Source organism: Fimicolochytrium jonesii (genome assembly GCF_025526975.1).
Source record: "Fimicolochytrium jonesii strain JEL569 chromosome Unknown EV422scaffold_8, whole genome shotgun sequence".
NCBI lineage: Eukaryota > Fungi > Chytridiomycota > Chytridiomycetes > Spizellomycetales > Powellomycetaceae > Fimicolochytrium > Fimicolochytrium jonesii.
This window is the reverse complement of record NW_026515675.1, coordinates 182,738-200,822: the sequence shown is the minus strand read 5'-3', so window position 1 is coordinate 200,822 and position 18,085 is coordinate 182,738. Positions and strand designations below refer to the sequence as shown.

Here is an 18,085-nt window from a genome sequence, read left to right as displayed (position 1 = left end):
GGGATTTCATTATACAGAAGAGTCTCTTTCGTTCCGTTGCGCAATATATACTCTAGGGAACCAACATATTCCCGCACTTCATCACACTGTCCCCATAACCTTTTTGATTACTGTCTTTTGACATCGTGATTTCACATTTACACCTTCGCATTGTTCGTTCAAGCCTCTCCGCAGAATCAGTGAGCTGGTTACTGAGTAGTTGCATCAGAGACTTCCATTCAAAAATGGGCACTTCATTTGAGCAGCCTCTCTCCCATCTAGCAGCTCCCCATACGGCAATCTACCCTCCGCCTTCCATTCATCCAGTATCTTATGCGCCGACGGCGCCAGCAAATCCGAATGCATCCTCTCCCTATCCCCAAAAACCTGCCACCCCACCAACCCGTCCGTAATATGCTGCTGCACGATCCCGACAACCTCCTCCTCACTCAGCTTCGGCGAGCAGTAGTATACCCCCTCCCCTTCCTTCTCCGTCCCCGTCGCAGCTAAGAAGTATTGGACGAACATGTTGTCGCGGGCGGGCATGTGTTCGCCCTGGACTACGATATGCAGTTTCTTGCCATGTAGTGTTTCTACGTGCTCGGAGAGAATGGAGCGGAGGGCGGCGTCCATGGCCAGTAGACAATCTTGCGTAGCGTCCCACATGTTGCGCGAGAAGGTCTGCCGGAGCGACCGGATGTACGTGCTTACATCGTCTTTCGTCAGCACACCCTTTCCTTCAAATTCACTCCCATCCTTCTCAACAATTACAACCCGCTCTTCCCTCGTCTCCCCACCAACAACCCCCTCCAACAACACCACAGTCCTCCGCACCAACTCCAAATTCCTCTCCCTCTGCTCCTCACTCAAACAATACCCCCCACCGTCCCGCATCGTCCTCTCAACATCCCTCGCCCCCTCCCAAACCCTCCTCAACGCCGCCCTTGCCTGACGGTGGTCAATGTCCCCCGCGATGGCGGCGAGGATTGCCAACGGGATGTGGCAGAGGGATTTGAGCTCGTGGAAGAGGGGGATGTGGAGGGTGTGTGTTGTGCGTGTTAGGTGCGGGTGGGGGGTGAGGGAGGGATGTTGTCTTTGTTGGGATGCGCAACCATTTGTTGAACGGCGGGTGGGACTTGTGGGGAGGCAAAAAGATCCCCTCCTCCCCTGTGTTGTCATCCCCGCCGTGTCATCCTCAACCAGTCCAACAGACGCAGGCCGCGGGCTAGGCAACGACAACAGGATAAACTCATTCCCTTTGAGGATCAGCACGGATTCTTTTGACCAGTTCAGGGCGCGGGATTTGAGGGCGGCGTATTGGGTGAGGAATTCGGCGTCGAGCTTGGAGAGGGGTGTTTGCTGGGAGGAGGTTGGTGTGCTGTTTGTTGTGCCCATTTCTGAAGGGGGTTTTGGGTGGAATGCTATATGATCTTGCGGTTTTTGCGTGGGATCCTGAAAGCAAGTGGGTTGGAAAAAGTGGGAGGAAAGGCGTGAGGAGGGACGCAAGGAGCGCAAGGGGACTCTCCAGGTTCAACTGGCCTCCTTGAACATTTCACCACCGTCCGACCCTGCACAACTTCAGCCTTCACCTGGCGCGCGCACGCCGGTGTCAGAATCACTTTAACGAGGACCTGAAACGTGCGCAAGAGCTTTAGCTTGAGGGACGATCCCGAGATCGAGGACCCGCGGCTCGAAGAAGACCTGGCCGAGCAACATCTCTTTTGCTGACGATCTGAGACGGCCGGAAGAGCTCTGGCGCCAAACGGACCCCGACAGTTGAAGGAGAAACAACCGAAAGAGCGTCCGTCGGAAGGAGGGGCAGCGGGTCAACGAAGAACTGGCTGAACAGCTCCGAATCGTTGGATAGACGCTGGGTTGGAAGAACGCCTCGCCAAGAATCGCTGGATAGCCGAAGCTAGCGCAAGAGCGGCAGCCTAAGGAGCACGTCGGGGACTGATGCCAGGGACATCACACACAATGCAAACCGAAGCTAATCCCCCAGAGGCCGACTTCAACAACCACTTACGAACCGCCGAGTCCCGAAACAGGGAAGCGGCAGCCGCATCCCCTCCAATCCCAATCCTCTTCCTCCGCCAAAAAGGCTCACCGCTAAGCGCCTCAACAGACGACATCTCCCCAACAGTACACTCCCCTCCAGCGCCGGACAAATACGCTGCAGCATTCAGCCTACCCATTTTCGATTCCCACTTCCTTCCGGTTCTATCACATGACGATACCATCAACCTAGATGCGCTGACGACGATCTTACGGACACGTTCGTCCGAATTCTGCGCCGTCATTGCGACGAGTCAGCGGGCTGTTGGCGCGCTGATCAGGGCTTTGGAGAGGTGCTCAAACCAGGGAGGGACTGAGGACAAAGTGATAGCGACATGGCGCACCAAGCCGGTTTATGTTGTGGGAAAGGCAACAGCGTCTGCTGCTCTCGACGCCGGGCTTTTCACAATAGGTGGGGACGCCGGGACGGCTGCTACGCTTGCTGAAATGATCATCAAACATGGATGTCATGGGACGATACAGGCCGGGAACCATGTGCAACCCAAGCATCTGTTCTTGGCCGGTGACAAGGCCAGGGACGTCTTACCCATCCGGCTAAGCGAAGCAGGTGTCGCGTATGAGCAGATAGTGGTGTACGAGACCAAACCCTCCGCCACATTCCATGCCGATCTGGACAATATCCGCTTGGAGACTGGCGCAGGACAAAGACCATGGGTTGTCTTTTTCAGTCCGTCAGGGGTGGATGTTGCATTGGAGGCGATACGGAAGTCTCCGGTTTGGGGCGAGGCGAGGGTAGCGTCGATTGGACCGACAACGAGTCGACGGCTTTGGGAGGTGGGGCTAGTGGTTGATGCGGAGGCGGGGAGGCCGGGGCCTGAGGGGTTGATGGAGGTCGTTCGATGTGCTCTGGGGGGGCGGAATAGAGATGATTTACCCTAACGTTTCTACCCAAGTTGCGAGTAGAAGCTCCCGTGATGTGGCCGGTGGGTGGGATAACTTACACACGGCGGCGAACCTATTAGTTTTAGCGCATGTCATGGCGGCTCATTTGAGATTTCACTCCCACGGTCTTCCTTTGCTGCGGCCATATCAGAGTAGAATCTGGGTTTGAGCAACGCCGACATAAAAGACGTACTGTATCTTATGAAAGGGATTGGGGTTTGCAAGAATGAAGGCTTATCGCGCGCGTCGGTGACATCATCATCAGGACGCGCTGCCATTCATTGTTCCCTTCCAAGTTCACACTGCTGGCTCCATTCCTCCCCCCAACGTCGCCATCTTCCCTGGCAATCGTGCGCAAACAAGTAAGTCTCGAAAGCAGAGGAGAACGGACCCAGAGTGCGAGAGACGGCCAGCTCTCACTGCTGCTCAGTGTGCCTTCCCACCACTCACACGTTCATTCCATCGCGAATCACCTCATTGCAGCTTTCTAGTTCCCAGTTTTCTTCTCCCTCAATCACGGCAGACATTGCGTCAACGCCGACAACCAAGTTTGCGTTTGCCCGCCAAAGAATAGATTAGAGCTAGCACACCAGGCCAACCGCTCCCCTCGCCACTCCCCTTCGCCACACCATGTCCAAATCTACAACTTTCCGCCCAATCCTCCGCGCGTGGAAACGCTACCTCGAGCTCCTCGAAGAAAAGCCTCTCCAAACCAAGGCCCTCTCCGCGGGCGCCATCGCCGTAGCAGGCGATGTCATCGCTCAAAAAATTGACACCTCCCCCGACCACCCCAACTGGGACCCCAAACGCACAGCACGGCTCGGCCTCTACGGCATGGCGCTGAGCGCGCCGCTGACCCATGGGTGGTATAAGGTCCTCGACAAACGGTTGGGCGTCGGGATGGATCTGACGACGAGTCTGAAGAAGGTTGCGGCGGATCAGGTTCTTGCTGCAGCGCCCTTCACGGCTTTGTTCTTTGTGTGCAACTCAGCTATGGAAGGCGCGTCGGGGAAGGAGATCAAGCATCGGTTGGAGACCAATCTGTGGCCTACGCTCAAGGCGAATTGGGCGGTGTGGCCGGCGGCGCTGGCGATTAATTTCAGATATGTGCCGTTTAAGTTGAGGGTGTTGGTGGTCAATATCTTGGGATTGGGTATGTGTGTTTGGTTGATCATCCCCGTTTTGGTGCTACTCTTCTCCTATTGAACTCCATCCCTCCACCAGGCTGGGGAACTTACCTCTCGGTTGTGCAACACCGCCAGCATGCCCATACCAACGTCCATCCCAAGCTTCCAGACCCATACCCGAAAGACTCTCTCCCCGTTCCGCTCTACCCACCTGGGAACATCAAGGAGGTTTGAACACTTTGTCATAGACAGCTTAGCACCTCATATTTGTACATCATACATGCCGGCTCGGTTTCTTGGCCCCCGTAGCTCTTATGATATGAGACTCATCCCTTTTTTGTTTTCGGAACCTTGCTGGTAACCGAGTTAGCCCCCACCTTTTGTGCGCTGTCCTTTCGTCCATTACATTTCCAGCGGTTTCAGTGCAGAAGGTACGAATGTCAGGCCCGCTCTTATGTCGTCTTTGCTGCACTTATATATACCTTATTTCGGTGGAGAAAAGAAGGATGGGTCGCGTGGAAGGGGAGAAACGCGAGTCGTGACGTGGGATTTCTGGACTTGTGCAAGCGCCCAGTCTGGACGACTCTTCGGTGGAATCACGCCGACCGAAAAGAGTTACATTCCACGTCAAACTGCAAACATGGACCCTTACCTCTATGCGGTCACCGCAAGAAGGGCAGACTCCGTGTCTCATGTCCTGAAGGGCAACATCACCGGTCCAACCGACGTGAACGTTGTCGTGAGGTGGGTGATCTCCGAACGTTCGAAAGGTCCCTCCCTACTGAGAGGCGAGCTGACCATCCTCTTCCTCGTCACAGCAAGTTCACCCATATTGAGATATACATTCTGGAGCCGGTCGGGGATGAGAATGAGAATGAGAGGGACTTGCGCTTGGTTTTGGATGCGCCCATCTATGGGCGGGTGACGACGGTCAATAAGTGCCGGCTGCCGGTAGGCCTCATGCCCGAGAACCTCATAGTTCGCAAAGGAGACAGTGGACTCATCCCCAAATCCCCCAGGGCGCGACCATCGATTCACTAGTCATATCCACCGAACGCCACCAATTCATCGTCGTCACCTACGACCCACAAACCAACTCACTAAAAACAGAGATAGTAGACGACGTGAAAGACCCCAGCGCCCGCGACAACGATTACGAGCACATGTGCATCATCCACCAGGGGATGCATCTGGCGGCCTTGCACGCCTACCAGGGGCTGTTGAAGATTATCGGCATCGGCGGCAACCCGAAGAAATATCCGAATGCGCGGAAGAAAAGGAGGCTGGTGGAGGCTGTCGGAGTGAATCTGAGGTGGGCGCCCAATCAGTTTGTGCTCTATAAACGACACGTGAAGGGACTAAAAGGGACGTGTAGATTAGAGGAATTGTCGATCCTGTCCATACAGTTCCTGCTCACGGATGCAGAGGACAGCGGAAAACCTGTGCTGGGTGTTTTGTACCAGGACGCGAAGGCGAATAGGCATTTCAAGACTTATGTTGTGGATCTGGGACGGGCGGAGCTGAAAGAGTATACCCTGATGGCACGGAATGTGGAGGCTAATGCGAAGATGATGATACCTGTCCCGAAAGCCAGCGGTTGGTGCGGCCGATAACTGAGTGACCTAGTCGGAGGAAGCTGATTGAAATTGCGACTAGGCGGAGGTGTGATGATCGTCGGAGAGCAAACCTTAACCTTCGTCAACCCGGGGGGAACTATGAGCGTACCGATACGACCGACAGTCATGCAATGGTCAGTGTCTTCACTTTGTGCATGGCTCGCGTGTCACTTTGCCTGAATACTCGGAAGCATAGTTGGGATATGCTCGACGCGGAAGGCACCCGCTATCTTCTAGGCGACTACACTGGCCAAATATGGGTCGTGGCACTCACGGTAGAGAACGGGCAGATGAAAGACGTCGCCATCGACCCTTTAGGGGAGGTTCGTGCCAGTCATCCCATACCCTCAATCGACTAGAAGCCCGCCGCTAACAGGAGCCTGATCTACCAGACGTCAATCCCGTCCGCAATAGCATACCTATCCCACAGCTACACGTTCGTCGGGTCACACTTCGGAGACTCGCAGCTGGTGCAACTGTCGCAGCAGCCCAACGGCAGGGGGAATTTCGTGGAGGTTGTCCGGGATTTTCAGAACTTGGCACCAATTACGGATTTCTGTGTTGTGGATGTTGAGAAGCAAGGGCAGGTAACAAATGTTCTTGGTGTTTAGGTAAATGTAGGAGGGACGGCTGATTTTAAGTTGACAGGGCCAAGTCGTGGCATGCTGTGGCGGGTACAAGGATGGATCACTACGCGTGGTCCGAAACGGGGTGGGGATCGAAGTCCTGGGATCGTTGAACGATGTACCGGATTTGACGGGGATATGGTCGTTGCGATCGTCGTTTGACTCAAAGTGAGTGAGCAGATGCCCACATGGACTGCTTGCCGGACGATTTGTGTTGACTTGGTCTTCGTAGAGTCGACGACGCATTAGTGCTTTCATTCGTGGGCGAAACGCGGCTGCAGGCGAAAGACGAGGAAGGCGATCTTGGGCCCGTTGAGGGGGCTGATTGTGGGGGATTTCGGGTTGGGGAGAGTACCCTGGCGTGTGGGAATATTGTGGGGGACCGGATTGTACAGGTGAGGCGTTCGCAGGGTCGAAGAATATGGAGTGCACGCGAAACTGGATACTGAGACAATGTGATCGCAGGTGACATCAACCACAGTCCTTGTGTTGGCCTGCAAGACATGGCAGCTTCTCTTCACTTGGTCGCCACCGAACGGCATGCGCATTCATCATGCCTCAATCAATCCAACACAAGTACTACTGGGTTTGTCAGAGGGCCATTTGGCGTACCTGGAACCCGACGGTACGGGATTGCAACTCAAGAGGTCGGTAAAAAGTTAACCGTCCCGCAAAAAAGACTATGATTCACCCTTTATTCCACAGCCAAACTAAACTGGAATACGAAATCTCATGCCTCAACATTAACCCCCTGGAATCTAAATCGGGCCACCGGGCGGATGTTGCGATTGTGGGGCTTTGGACGGATATGAGTATACGCACTTTGGAGCTTCCTAGTCTCAATGTCATCGAGAAGCAGATATTGGAGTCTGGTGAGCAAGCATGCGTTAAATCATGGAGATTGCTGCATAATGGTCTGATATGTTTTTGCCAGGCATGATTCCGCGATCCGTGCTTTCTGTAACCATGGGAGCTGCCGACTTCATCATGGCGGCGTTAGGTCAGTTGCTGAACGATGGAGTCTAATCCCCCGCCCTTTGGCTCATCTATTCCTGGCAGGCGACGGACATCTGTACATATTCCAATTCGACGCCACGAACCGAAGACTAGGTCAAAAGAAGAAAGTCTCCCTGGCCAGCCACCCGATCTCCCTGTGCGCTTTCAAATCGAACGGCAACACTTGCGTCTTTGCTGCGTCTGATCGCCCGACTGTGATTCATTTGAGTAATGAGAAGTTGTTGTACTCGCCTGTTAACCTCAAGGTGACTTTCGATCCCGTCCATTCTACTGTCAGAAACTTGATCTAACAACCCCTCCATCAATCCACAGGAAGTAACCCACATGTGCGCCTTCTCATTCGACGCCGAAGCCCTCGCTCTCGTCACAGAAGGCTCCCTAAAAGTTGGCACAGTAGAAGCGATCCAGAAATTACACATCAAGAAGATCCCACTCGGGGAAGTCGCCCGTAGGATTACTCATCAGGAGCAGTCCGGCACGTTTGGGATCTTGACCATGAAGACTGTGCAGGATGAGAGCGGGCTGGATGAGGAGGAACGCTCGTTTGTGAAGGTTTTGGATGATCGGACTTTTGAAGGTATCAAGTTTGTTCCGTTCCATGGTTGATGTGGAGAACGTTCCTCTGATACACCTTTTTTCTCCAGAACTGGATGCACACCGATTCGACACCTTCGAATCCGTCGAGTCCATCATCTCCATAACATTCAACGACGACGATAAAGAGTTCTACTGTGTAGGCACCGCCCTTGTCTTACCGGAGGAGGACGAACCTACGAAAGGCCGCATTACCGTCTTTGAGGTCACTCCGGAGCGAAAGCTGAGGATAGTGGCGCAGGTTGAGACCAAGGGCTGCGTGTACTGCCTTGCGACGGTTTCTGGGCGGTTGTTGGCGGGTGTGAATAGTCAGGTTTGTGTTCTGAATTACACACAATCGTGGATGTGGGCAAGTCGACCAGCCTGCTAATTTTCCGGGTTGACTCCACAGGTCCAACTCTACAAATGGGAAAGCTCCACCGACACCACACCCCCCACCCTCACCCTCAAATCCACACACCACGGCAACACTCTCGTCTACGCCCTCGCCGTCCGCGGCGACTTCATCCTCGTCGGCGACCTCATGAAATCCATGAACGTGCTCTCCTTCACCCGTGACGAAGAATCCATCGACCTGATCGCCCGCGACGCCGCGACGAACTGGATGACCGCCGTCGCGGCGCTCGATGATGATTTGTATATCGGGAGCGACCATAATTATAATTTGTTTATGGTTAGAAAGCAGAGCGATGCGGCGTTGGAGCATGAGAGGAGGCGGTTGGTCGGGTGTGGGTGGTTTCATGTGGGGGAGCAGATTAATCGGTTGAGGCATGGTGGGTTGTTGTGCTGACCTGTTAAATCGATCGCGTCGTTCACTCATCCTCGTCTTTGGCGCATTGCACAGGATCCCTGGTGATGAACATCGTAGACCACGAACCCATCGCCAAGCCGCTGCTAGTCTACTGCACCGCGGCCGGCGGGCTGGGCATCCTCGCTGCAGTAGACAAAAAGACACACGCCTTGCTTGAAGGCGTCCAGGAGAACATGAGCGCTATTGTGAGGCGGGTGGGCGATTTACCGCATGAGAAGTACGTGTTCCGCGTTTTCCATCCTCTCCTTATCAGATTCCCCACCATTCAGCGCGCCGCTTGTCTCGAGAGCGGCTTGACTAACGCTCCTCATGTCTCCCGATTCAGATGGCGCCGCTTCGACGACCACCGCGGCCACATCCGCTCCAGCTCCAACTTCCTCGACGGCGACCTCATCGAGCAGTACCTCGACCTGCCGCGCGAGCTCAAGGAGGCCGTCGTCAAGGGCACGCGAACGAATTCCGCGGGCTCTGTGGCGGCGACGAATATGGTTGATGATGAGATGCTGTCCCCGAGGGAGGGGGGTGCGTTGAGGAGGCTGGATGTGGGTGTGGAGGAGCTGGTGAGGATTGTGGAGGAGTTGAGTAGGGTCCATTAGGGGTAACTAGCGTGCCCCGTGCGGGCAGCGACGAGGGGATAGGTATGAGGTTTTGTGAGTAGTTTTTGCAGTATCAGGGTAGGCTTGCGCACGAACGAATTAGCCGGCGTATTTCCCTCCGTTGCCATTCATCGGGAGAGTTTTGATCGTGAGAAAAAATATGAATAAATCAAAACTGTAGCATACAACATGTGGGGATAAATATGATATCTACGTGAAACGGCAAATCAGCTCGCCGAGGGCTATTACGAGCACCTATCTGCTACATACAACCAACGCCGCACGGATAGTTTACTTTCTCCGCTTCTTGCCCGCCTTCGCGGCCCTCTTCTCCGCCCTCATCTCCTTTTTCATCCTCGGATCAACCATCTTATACCGTCCCTTAACCCCCTTCGGCCGCCCCTGTTTCCCGCGGTTCAATCCACGGGCAACAACAAGCGTCGGTTTCTTCTTAACATCCGCCTTCGCCTTCGCCCTCCGTTTCAGTTTGGACACCTCCAGCAACTTAGACTTCTCCGTCAACTCCCCACCCTCATCATCCATCACATTACTCGCCTTCTTCTGCATCTTCTCCAACCTCCGTGCAGTCCGCATCTGTTTCCTAAACTTTGCCTCAGCAACCTTCTTAATTGGTCGGGCATCCAGGGCACGTTGCTTCTGTTTGATGATGGCGACGGCTTCCTTTGTGATGGGGAGAGATGGTTTGTTGTGGCGGTTTTCTTCCTCGACGAACCAGGCGGGGAGGTTGTCTGGATCGTTGTGGGCGAAGCGGTTGTAGGCTTCGTCGATGACGTCGCGTTTGCCGGATTTGCGGAGCATGCGCTGGGCGAGGGTGTAGGCTTCGGCGGTTGTGATGGCGAAGTCGTCTGTTGATTGGAAAGATAATGACCGTTTAGAATTCACACATATTGAAGCCGGATTGTAAGTTGTGATTTGAGATGCTTACCAGTCGGCTGCCCATTCGCGTCCAACCCAGCCGGCACAACCTCAAACCCAGCCCCACCAGCCTCCTGTTCGCTATCACTCTCATCACCAGTGAACCCCGAGTTCTTCTTGCCCTTTGCTTTCCGCTTAGGCACAGAATCCTCATCGTCAGTGCTATCATCATCAGCGGCCGTCATCTCCTTGGCGAAGAGGCCTGCCTTTTCAGGCTTGCCGTTCGCCTTCTGTGGTTTCTTCACGGGCTCCTCGAGGGATTTGAAGAGTGGGTTGTCGAAGAAGGTTCTGGCGCGCTTCGACAGCGATTTTGTCTCGATGACGGCTTCTTCTTCCTCCTCTGGCTCTATTGCTGCTGAGGCTTTCCGCTTCTTTCCCTTCGCGACAGCAGGCTTGGGTGCTGGCTCGTCAATTTCCATCGCATCCTCGTCCTCGTAGTCTTCACTGTCATCAGTGCTATCGGAATCCGCCGTACCAGGCACCGCATCCGGGTTACTCTGCTTGCTATCAAACTCAATCCCGTACCACTCCTCGAACGCCTTGGCGCCTTCTTTCGCTTTTCGCACTTTCGCGCTCGGGTCCCTCTCTAACCGCTGCTCGCAGAACTTCTCGTAGAGATCGTCGAGCTGCGACTCCATTGCGTTGACTTTCCGCTTGACGTCTTCGTCGGAATCGTATTCCTCGTCGTCGTCTTGCGCATCGTCTTCCGAATCATCATAGTCTCCCTCGGATTCGTCGTCCGTGAGCATGAGATCCGCGGCAGCCTGTTCAGCGGCGACCATCGCTCTTGATTTCTTCATCTCGTCCGCTGGCAGCCCGTTCAAGTGGAACAGGGAGCCGTCGTCGTTGATGTTGTCCGTGCCCAGACCGCCAGCCTCGGCACTGGCGTCAAGACCGATATCGCTCGGTGTGCCCATTCCGAGACGGAACTTGAGGAGCTGCTTGGCTTTGCGCTCGCGGGCTTTGCGCTTCTCACGCTTCAGCCGGGCTGCAACGACCTTTGACTCCTCGTTCAGGCGCTCTGCTAGTGTCTCGGGGTCGTCGGGCTGCTCGTTTTCCTCTGGAGCCTTCTCTGCATCTTCCTCCTTCTTCTTTGCGAGCCCCAGATCCAGCCGGAGAGCATCGCGCCACTTCAGTAGATCTTTGAAGTCTTTCTTGCCCAACACCTTCAGATCCTTACAGCATTGCTTGATTTCTTCTGTCGTGATCGGGTGTTCCCCTATCGACCTGCTGAAATCGTCGGTGTCGAATCTCAACTCGTTCGAGCTCGTCAAAGCCGTCAAGAAGTCGGGACCTTTGATGAAGTCTCCGATGCTGTTGGCGATGTGGAGAGTGTAGTCCCCGTCCGCGTAACCACTACGATGTCTACGACGTTTTTCCGGGTGGAACAAATCGTTCAGCAACGCTCCCTGGCGTTCCTTCTTCTTCTTCTCGTCCATATCCTCCTCAGCTACATCGTCAACTTCCTTGAAGACGTACTTCGGGTCCAGCAAACGAGGGTCGATCTTCTTCGGTGCCTTGAACTCTCGGCACACGACGAAGATTTCGGCGGAGACATTACGAGACGAAGCGGGCTTCGTGGCCTCGACTTTCTCGAAGAACTGGTTGAACACCCAGATCAACTTGTTGTAATCTTTCGACCTGAAGACTTTGCTGACAAAGACACCGCCAGGCATCAAGAACTCGGTGGCGAGTTTCAGCGATGCTAATACTAGCTCGGATTGCGTGAAGGCATCCTGAAGCCATGAAGTACCGACATTGGGAGCTCCATCGTGCAAGAAGCTGGAAAAGAGACATGAGAGTCAGTCCACAAGAACGAACATCGCCACAATTCCGTCGCATGGCGTCCCAATACTCACACATCAGCCTTCCATGTTTTCAGCTCCTTCTTCAGCGTTGCTCTACACTTCTGCGTTGTGATATCCTCTACATGGGTGATAACTCCCGGAATGGGCTTTATAGCCGCCAAATCGAGACCAACGATAATGTTCGGCTTGGGCATATACTTTGAGGCGACCTGCAGCCAACCACCGGGGGCGGCACAAAGATCAACCAAGCATTTCGATTTCTCCAAGAAGTTGTACTTTTTGTTCAGCTGAATGAGCTTGAAGGCGGAACGGGCACGGTAACCCTGTTCCTTTGCCATATAGTAGTACTTGTCCAAACGCCCTTTGGCGAACTTCTTTTTCGTACCCATGGCTGCCGAAAGGTATCAGTAGAACGGTGGGAAAAAGGTGTAGCGGAGAGAAAACTGAAAACGGGGGAATGGTGGGCCCCAGAAGCGCCGCAATGTCGTACAGGTGGCAAAAGAAGAGCCTGTTCGTCCGTAGCTCCTCCGGAACAGTAGCTCACAATGAACCGCTTGTCCCTCCTGGCAGTCTGCAACCAGAGTACTTTGAGAAACCGCAAAAAGTACGACTTGACCAGCACAACTGTGAGAAGGGAGGAGCGTGGGAAGAGCAACTTTTGGGATCTGCGACCGAGAATCACAGTCACGTGATTAACGATAAGTCTCTGATGCGGGCTGGAAAAAATTAAGCGACGCGAGCAGGATTTGAACCTGCGCCCGCAGAGCGGAGTAGATTTCTAGTCTACCGCCTTAGACCACTCGGCCATCGCGTCTTGATGGAATCCGGGTCGTTCAGAGTACCTGTGTCCCTTAATGTACCGTTACGCGAACTCCCGTCACCGCCTTCTCGAAAAACGTAACGCGTCAAACAACAATCCCCGACCCCAATCCTATATTTTTGGCAACCCACACAATTGAGGAAGAAGCTTCTTCGTTTTCTAGAAACCCCACGTGGGCAATCCCCCTCTGAGGGTTCTCCGTCGATGAATAAGGCGCCTTGTCCATGTACACAACCAAATGCTGGTTGGAGAGACCGCTATTGTTGAGGAGGTAGCAACTGGAAAACGATAAAAGGGACCTGCCAGTGGACACTTCGCACCCCAATCAACTCACTTTTCCTTCTACTCTTCACGGTTCCGAGTTTGCCAAACCACAGACGGAACTTCGTTATACCCACTAATCATCATCTCAACACCCTCAACCATGGCACATCAATATCAGGACGTTGCGTTGTCTCCTGTCGCGAATCAGAAGGAAGGCATGGAGAGGGAAATCGATGCGTATGCTGAACATATTCGAAACATGCTAGCAGACGTCGAGGCGCTCAGGCCGAAGGTAGGTCTAAAAGATCTTGTGAAGCGCAAGCGTGAATTGTACGAGCCACTAACGCCGAACATCGTATAGTACATCCCAATCACAAAGGACAACTTCTTCGAGAATCTTCAAGACGGGGCCGTGCTCGCATACATTGTGAACACTATCAAGCCCAAAACCATCAACATCGCAAAGATCAACACCTCTATCGACCCGGCGCATTTGAACTCCTCCGCTGCAACCAAGGGCAACACGAGCGCGACACCGGAGCAGACAAAGGGGCTCTTTGAAGCTACCAACAACCTGAACATAGTGATTGAAGCCGCCAAAAACGTCGCGGTGGTGGTGAACGTCGCCGCGGAAGATTTCCTGCGCAAAAAGCCTGATCTTGTCCTCGGAATCATCTGGCAGCTTATTCGCGCACATCTCCTCAGCGATATCAATGTGCCTTCCCATCCGGAACTGATCAGGCTGCTGCAGCCAGGTGAGAGTCTGACGCAGCTGATGGCGTTCACGAACGAGCAGCTGTTGTTGAGGTGGTTCAACTACCACCTCGAAAGGGCCGGGACGGATAAACGAGTCGCGAACTTTGGGAAGGATGTTTCGGATAGTCATGCGTACATGCTGCTTCTCCAGCAAGTCGCCCCGACAAACAAGCGCAATACCATCGTGGACGCCCTGAACGCCGCGTTCGCGCTGCCTGCAGATGACAAGGAGGCCCGCGCACGAGCCCTGCTGGACGCCGCGGAGACACTAGGTTGCCGTCGCTTCGTAACCGCCTCCGACGTCGCGCACGGCCACGCACGTCTTAACCTCGCCTTCGCCGCAACCATCTTCGACCGGCACATCGGCATCCACCTCCCGAGCGAAGAAGAAGCCCGAGCCCTCCTCGACCGCAACATGACCCTCGAAGCCGACAACGCCATCCTCCGCTCCAAAGTCATCGAGCTGGAAAAATCCGTGTTTGCGCTCTCCCAGGAAGTCGACGTGCAGAAGAACTTGTACGAGGATACGGTCCGCTCCTTTGAATCAAAACTGGCCACCGACACCACCACCTTCCAGCACTCGATGGAGGAGCTGCGGGCGACACAGTCGAAGGAATCGGAGAGCCACGCGTCGACTATTTCCCAGCTGCAGAACCGGTTCGAGGCGCTCAAGCAGGACCAGGCGCGGGCGGAGACGAGCCAGAACGTGTATCGCCAGCTCGTGTCGGATCGGTTGGGGGCTGTGCGGTCGATGCTACAGGATCATATCGTTGCCGTGCGTCAGGAAGGCAGTCTGGCGGCGAAATTGGGGTCGCAGTTGGGTGTTGTGGCGAGCCCAACACGTCATGATGCGCCGCCGTTGCCGCTGGCCGTTAAGGAGGCGAAGACGATGGAGGATGAGCTGGAGTTTTTGTCGGAGGATTTAAAGTCGTTTGTTAAGGAGGTGTTGGATGAAAATAAGGAGCAGAAGAAGATTATTACGGTGCTTGCGACCAGGGCTGAGCAGCATGAGAAGGTGAGGGCAATGGATCGTCGCTTGTGCATTCATGGGACCCCTTCGGACCGCTAACTCCCACTTCTTTCACCCAGATCAACTCCCTAATGGGCGAAAAGATCAAATCCTACACCGAGCACGTCATTGCGCTCAACCCGGTAAAGGAAAAGAAGCATCACCACCACCACAAGGAGGAGAAGCATAAGGAGGAGAAAGGCAAAAAGGAGGACCGGGAATTCGTGAAGCTCAAGTCATAAACGCTTCGGTTCCCTGATGGCCACTATTTACGAACACTGGGCCTATTCCGTTTTCATGACAGACTGCCACGTTGTCTTTTCCGTTTCGGTTTCATTTTTTGGTCGGAGCACGTTAGTTGCACTTTTTTGGTTACTATATGGATTGGCATTTTGCGTGTCGCGCGAAATATAATACCCACTGTTACCGCGGATGTCGGATTGAACGTTGTTACAATGACCCGCTCGAACAGAACTACGATGCTGAATCAGTAGCCAAAGTTTGTGCGAATCTATGGACCGTTGATGAATAGGGTATGTATAAGCTAGCGATGGTTAAGTAAATGCAAATAAGGTAGGTGACAATGTTACAGGGGTCAAGTGCTATGCACAAGGGTCGAATGTGAAGGTGTTTATCAAAATTGGGAGGATTATGGCACAGACAATGTTGTGCATTCCACGATGCGTGTAGACGTGGGCTAATATGACGAATGTTATGCTGGAGCTGGTGCCGGTGGCGGTATAGGGAACGGACCATCCACCCACACTCGGACCTATGATTCGTTGAATTGGGTTAGATCTCGGGAAGGTCGCGCAGGAGCGGGAAGACAAGTGCCTTACCGTCAGGTCACCATCTATCGCGCCAGACGCGATCATGTTGACTGTTGGGTGACACGCAACGCATAGGACTACGTCTGTACATGTACGGCGAGAACTCTTCAATGCTCTGCTATGCCCACCATCTCGCACATGCCACATACGCGCAAGGATCGCCTACCAGTATGCCCCGCCAACCTCTGCACAATCTCCTTTGTCTGCAAGTTCCAAATATAGATCATCTTGTCCTCGGACCCACTAACGATCCATTTCCCGCCAGTCACGGAAAACGTGCTGAACACGCAGTATTTCGAGTTTTCGTGGCCTGTATATGTTTTCAGGCATTTGCCGTTCGAGTAACTCCATAGCCGGAGTGTGCTGTCGAGCGTTGAGGCGAGGATGTACTTTCCGTTAGGGGAGAATTTGACGAAGGAGCTACGGGGACGTCGGGGGTTAGGCCACTATGCAATCGGACACCAAATTGGGGACTCGATACACTTACACTGGCGGATTTCCGTCATCGATGAAGGTCTTGAGACAGTCTCCCGTTGCGGTATCCCAGATACGGCTGCATAGGGGCGCGATGAGCAAGGCTTCCCAGACGTTTCTTTACACTACAATCGGGTGGGACTCACATCAATCCATCATAGCTACACGACACGATAACCGTGCCGTCGCGATTGAAGCACACTGCCGATACAGGATCGGAATGCGCAGGTAGCACTTTCAGGCATTTGCCTGCGTTTGAAGGACACACACGTAAGCATCGTCGCGAGATGCGAGTGACCGGCAAACGCACCCCAACGCACCCTTTTGCACATCCCATATCCGTACTGATTCGTCAAAGGATCCAGAAACGATCATATTGTTCAAAGGGTGAAAGTTGACGCAGAAGACGTAATTTGAATGCCCTTTCAGAATACGTATTGACTCTGGCTGCAGTCGAATGTTCATCATTGTCAGTTCCCATCTCGACATCAGCGACCGAGATTTGTCGTGGCTTACCGAATCGACCTTCCATATTCTTATGGTCTTGTCGTCTGATGCAGAGCAAATTAAGCTCGAATCTGATGCCCATGCAATATCCGATATTCCTTGCTTATGCCCCAAATAAGTCATCTTAAACTCGCCGGTAAGGGCGTCATATAACCGGACATCGTTATCCGCCGCTGTTCATGATGCAAGTACGGAGTCAGCCAACTCGCGTCAGTAGACAAACCGGCAGATTGCGCACGCATTCGAAAGCGTACCTGATGTGGCGAGCCATTTGCCGTCTGGCGAGAACTTTACAGAGGAGACCGACTTTGTGTGCCCAGTTAGAGTATAAGCGAGTCGGTAGTTTGGGACTTTTTGCCCGTTGGATGGAGCTGGAGTCGGACCAGAGCTGGCGGGGTTTCCATTTGTGCCGTTCGATGCGCCGTTGGCTGCGTCTGCCCCCGTTGAGGCCATTTTCCACAAGAGCTTCTGGGGAGAACGGCCTCGACTAAGGCTTCTTCAAAACCTCTCTGACTGCCCCAAACGGGAGGGTTTATGTTTCGAGGATAGGCTGCTTAAGTCGCAGACAAACCCGCTAATGAACAGCTCACTGAGCTTGCGAACTTCCAAAGAGCTCTCAGTTTCGTCGTCCGCGAAGCGCTGCGACCGAGCCCGGACTGGAAGCTGTCAGAACTTCTGCGGACCCTAACGCGATGCCCAGACACAGTATCGCAAAACCGTTGAACCCGCTTTCAAACTTTTGCCGACGTCTAACAGGGGTTGGCCTACGATTGCACACGACAGCCAGACGTGATCGCAGTAATGGCTCTTTTATCAAAGGCAGAGTTTGCGAAAACAAGGGTCAGAAATTGTGACAGTGACATACCTCTTCGCGTCGCACGTGACTTCCGCTCTAAGTTATTTAAACTGACTCGCTGATTTCGTCAGCAACGTCGCGTCGGCACTCCCCAGCATATAAACTCGGTCCTTCCTTCAACCCTCGTTCACTTTTTCTCCACCACAAAATGCACGTCCACATTCAAGTGATTGACTCCCACTATAAGGAAGTGATACATATTTTTGAAAACATGGCTGAGATGTTCTTGGGCTTGCTCAATGCCTCGGCTACGGTGTCTCCGGTATTGCACTACCTCCGGAAGGCGCTCGTTATTGAATAAAGGAAGAAACTAATGATGGTCGCTTGTGAATACTGGATAGCTAAAACGAAGTGCTTATGAAAAAAAGTCATCACCTGCTTCGGATCGGCAAGTCTTCCAGAGACGGAATGGATGGAATTGGCTTAGGCCCTAACTCCACGCTGCCTTGCCGTAATCATCATGGCCGTCAACATTAAAAACTCGCCGAAAGTCGTGTCACC

At 53.6% G+C, this 18,085-nt stretch overlaps 7 protein-coding genes and 1 non-coding gene across 8 annotated transcripts; 4 read left to right on the top strand and 4 right to left on the bottom strand.

The window, feature by feature from the left end:
• Positions 1-30: 30 nt before the first annotated feature.
• Positions 31-1,655, bottom strand: EV422DRAFT_413101 (uncharacterized protein). Its single transcript, XM_053067044.1, has one exon. The coding sequence runs from the start codon at positions 1,372-1,374 to the stop codon at positions 205-207; it is 1,170 nt and encodes a 389-aa protein (XP_052926416.1). The 5' UTR covers positions 1,375-1,655; the 3' UTR covers positions 31-204.
• EV422DRAFT_525283 (tetrapyrrole biosynthesis, uroporphyrinogen III synthase) lies at positions 1,462-3,169 on the top strand. Its single transcript, XM_053070043.1, has one exon. The coding sequence runs from the start codon at positions 1,936-1,938 to the stop codon at positions 2,932-2,934; it is 999 nt and encodes a 332-aa protein (XP_052926415.1). The 5' UTR covers positions 1,462-1,935; the 3' UTR covers positions 2,935-3,169.
• A 15-nt stretch (positions 3,170-3,184) lies between these two features.
• EV422DRAFT_525280 (uncharacterized protein) lies at positions 3,185-4,568 on the top strand. The gene is made up of 3 exons (XM_053070042.1): positions 3,185-3,299; positions 3,421-4,090; positions 4,162-4,568. Exons 2-3 carry the CDS (start codon positions 3,568-3,570, stop codon positions 4,296-4,298), a joined length of 660 nt encoding a protein of 219 aa, XP_052926414.1. The 5' UTR covers positions 3,185-3,299; positions 3,421-3,567; the 3' UTR covers positions 4,299-4,568.
• Positions 4,567-9,499, top strand: EV422DRAFT_525277 (DNA damage-binding protein 1a-like protein). Its single transcript, XM_053070041.1, has 18 exons — positions 4,567-4,808; positions 4,883-5,015; positions 5,084-5,376; positions 5,440-5,660; positions 5,721-5,814; positions 5,877-6,003; positions 6,073-6,267; positions 6,329-6,474; positions 6,539-6,701; positions 6,772-6,953; positions 7,012-7,178; positions 7,241-7,306; positions 7,366-7,568; positions 7,636-7,900; positions 7,968-8,230; positions 8,309-8,690; positions 8,762-8,945; positions 9,054-9,499. Exons 1-18 carry the CDS (start codon positions 4,705-4,707, stop codon positions 9,322-9,324), a joined length of 3,459 nt encoding a protein of 1,152 aa, XP_052926413.1. The 5' UTR covers positions 4,567-4,704; the 3' UTR covers positions 9,325-9,499.
• On the bottom strand, positions 9,500-12,683 carry EV422DRAFT_619176 (Spb1 C-terminal domain-containing protein). Its single transcript, XM_053074061.1, has 3 exons — positions 12,120-12,683; positions 10,271-12,042; positions 9,500-10,190 (listed from the first exon to the last, which is right to left on the bottom strand). The coding sequence occupies exons 1-3, from the start codon at positions 12,455-12,457 to the stop codon at positions 9,616-9,618; spliced, it is 2,685 nt and encodes an 894-aa protein (XP_052926412.1). The 5' UTR covers positions 12,458-12,683; the 3' UTR covers positions 9,500-9,615.
• A 116-nt stretch (positions 12,684-12,799) lies between these two features.
• On the bottom strand, positions 12,800-12,882 carry EV422DRAFT_t64. The gene has a single exon. It is a non-coding gene; the product is annotated as a tRNA-Ser (tRNA).
• Positions 12,883-13,014: 132 nt separating this feature from the next.
• Positions 13,015-15,350, top strand: EV422DRAFT_619175 (calponin domain-containing protein). The gene is made up of 3 exons (XM_053074060.1): positions 13,015-13,444; positions 13,514-14,923; positions 14,998-15,350. Exons 1-3 carry the CDS (start codon positions 13,313-13,315, stop codon positions 15,157-15,159), a joined length of 1,704 nt encoding a protein of 567 aa, XP_052926411.1. The 5' UTR covers positions 13,015-13,312; the 3' UTR covers positions 15,160-15,350.
• A 279-nt stretch (positions 15,351-15,629) lies between these two features.
• On the bottom strand, positions 15,630-17,181 carry EV422DRAFT_566432 (will die slowly; the record flags this gene model as incomplete). The annotated part of the gene is made up of 8 exons (XM_053072436.1): positions 15,630-15,689; positions 15,757-15,830; positions 15,914-16,167; positions 16,235-16,300; positions 16,368-16,470; positions 16,542-16,668; positions 16,738-16,901; positions 16,983-17,181. The coding sequence occupies 8 exons, from the start codon at positions 17,179-17,181 to the stop codon at positions 15,630-15,632; spliced, it is 1,047 nt and encodes a 348-aa protein (XP_052926410.1).
• Between the last annotated feature and the right edge of the window lie 904 nt (positions 17,182-18,085).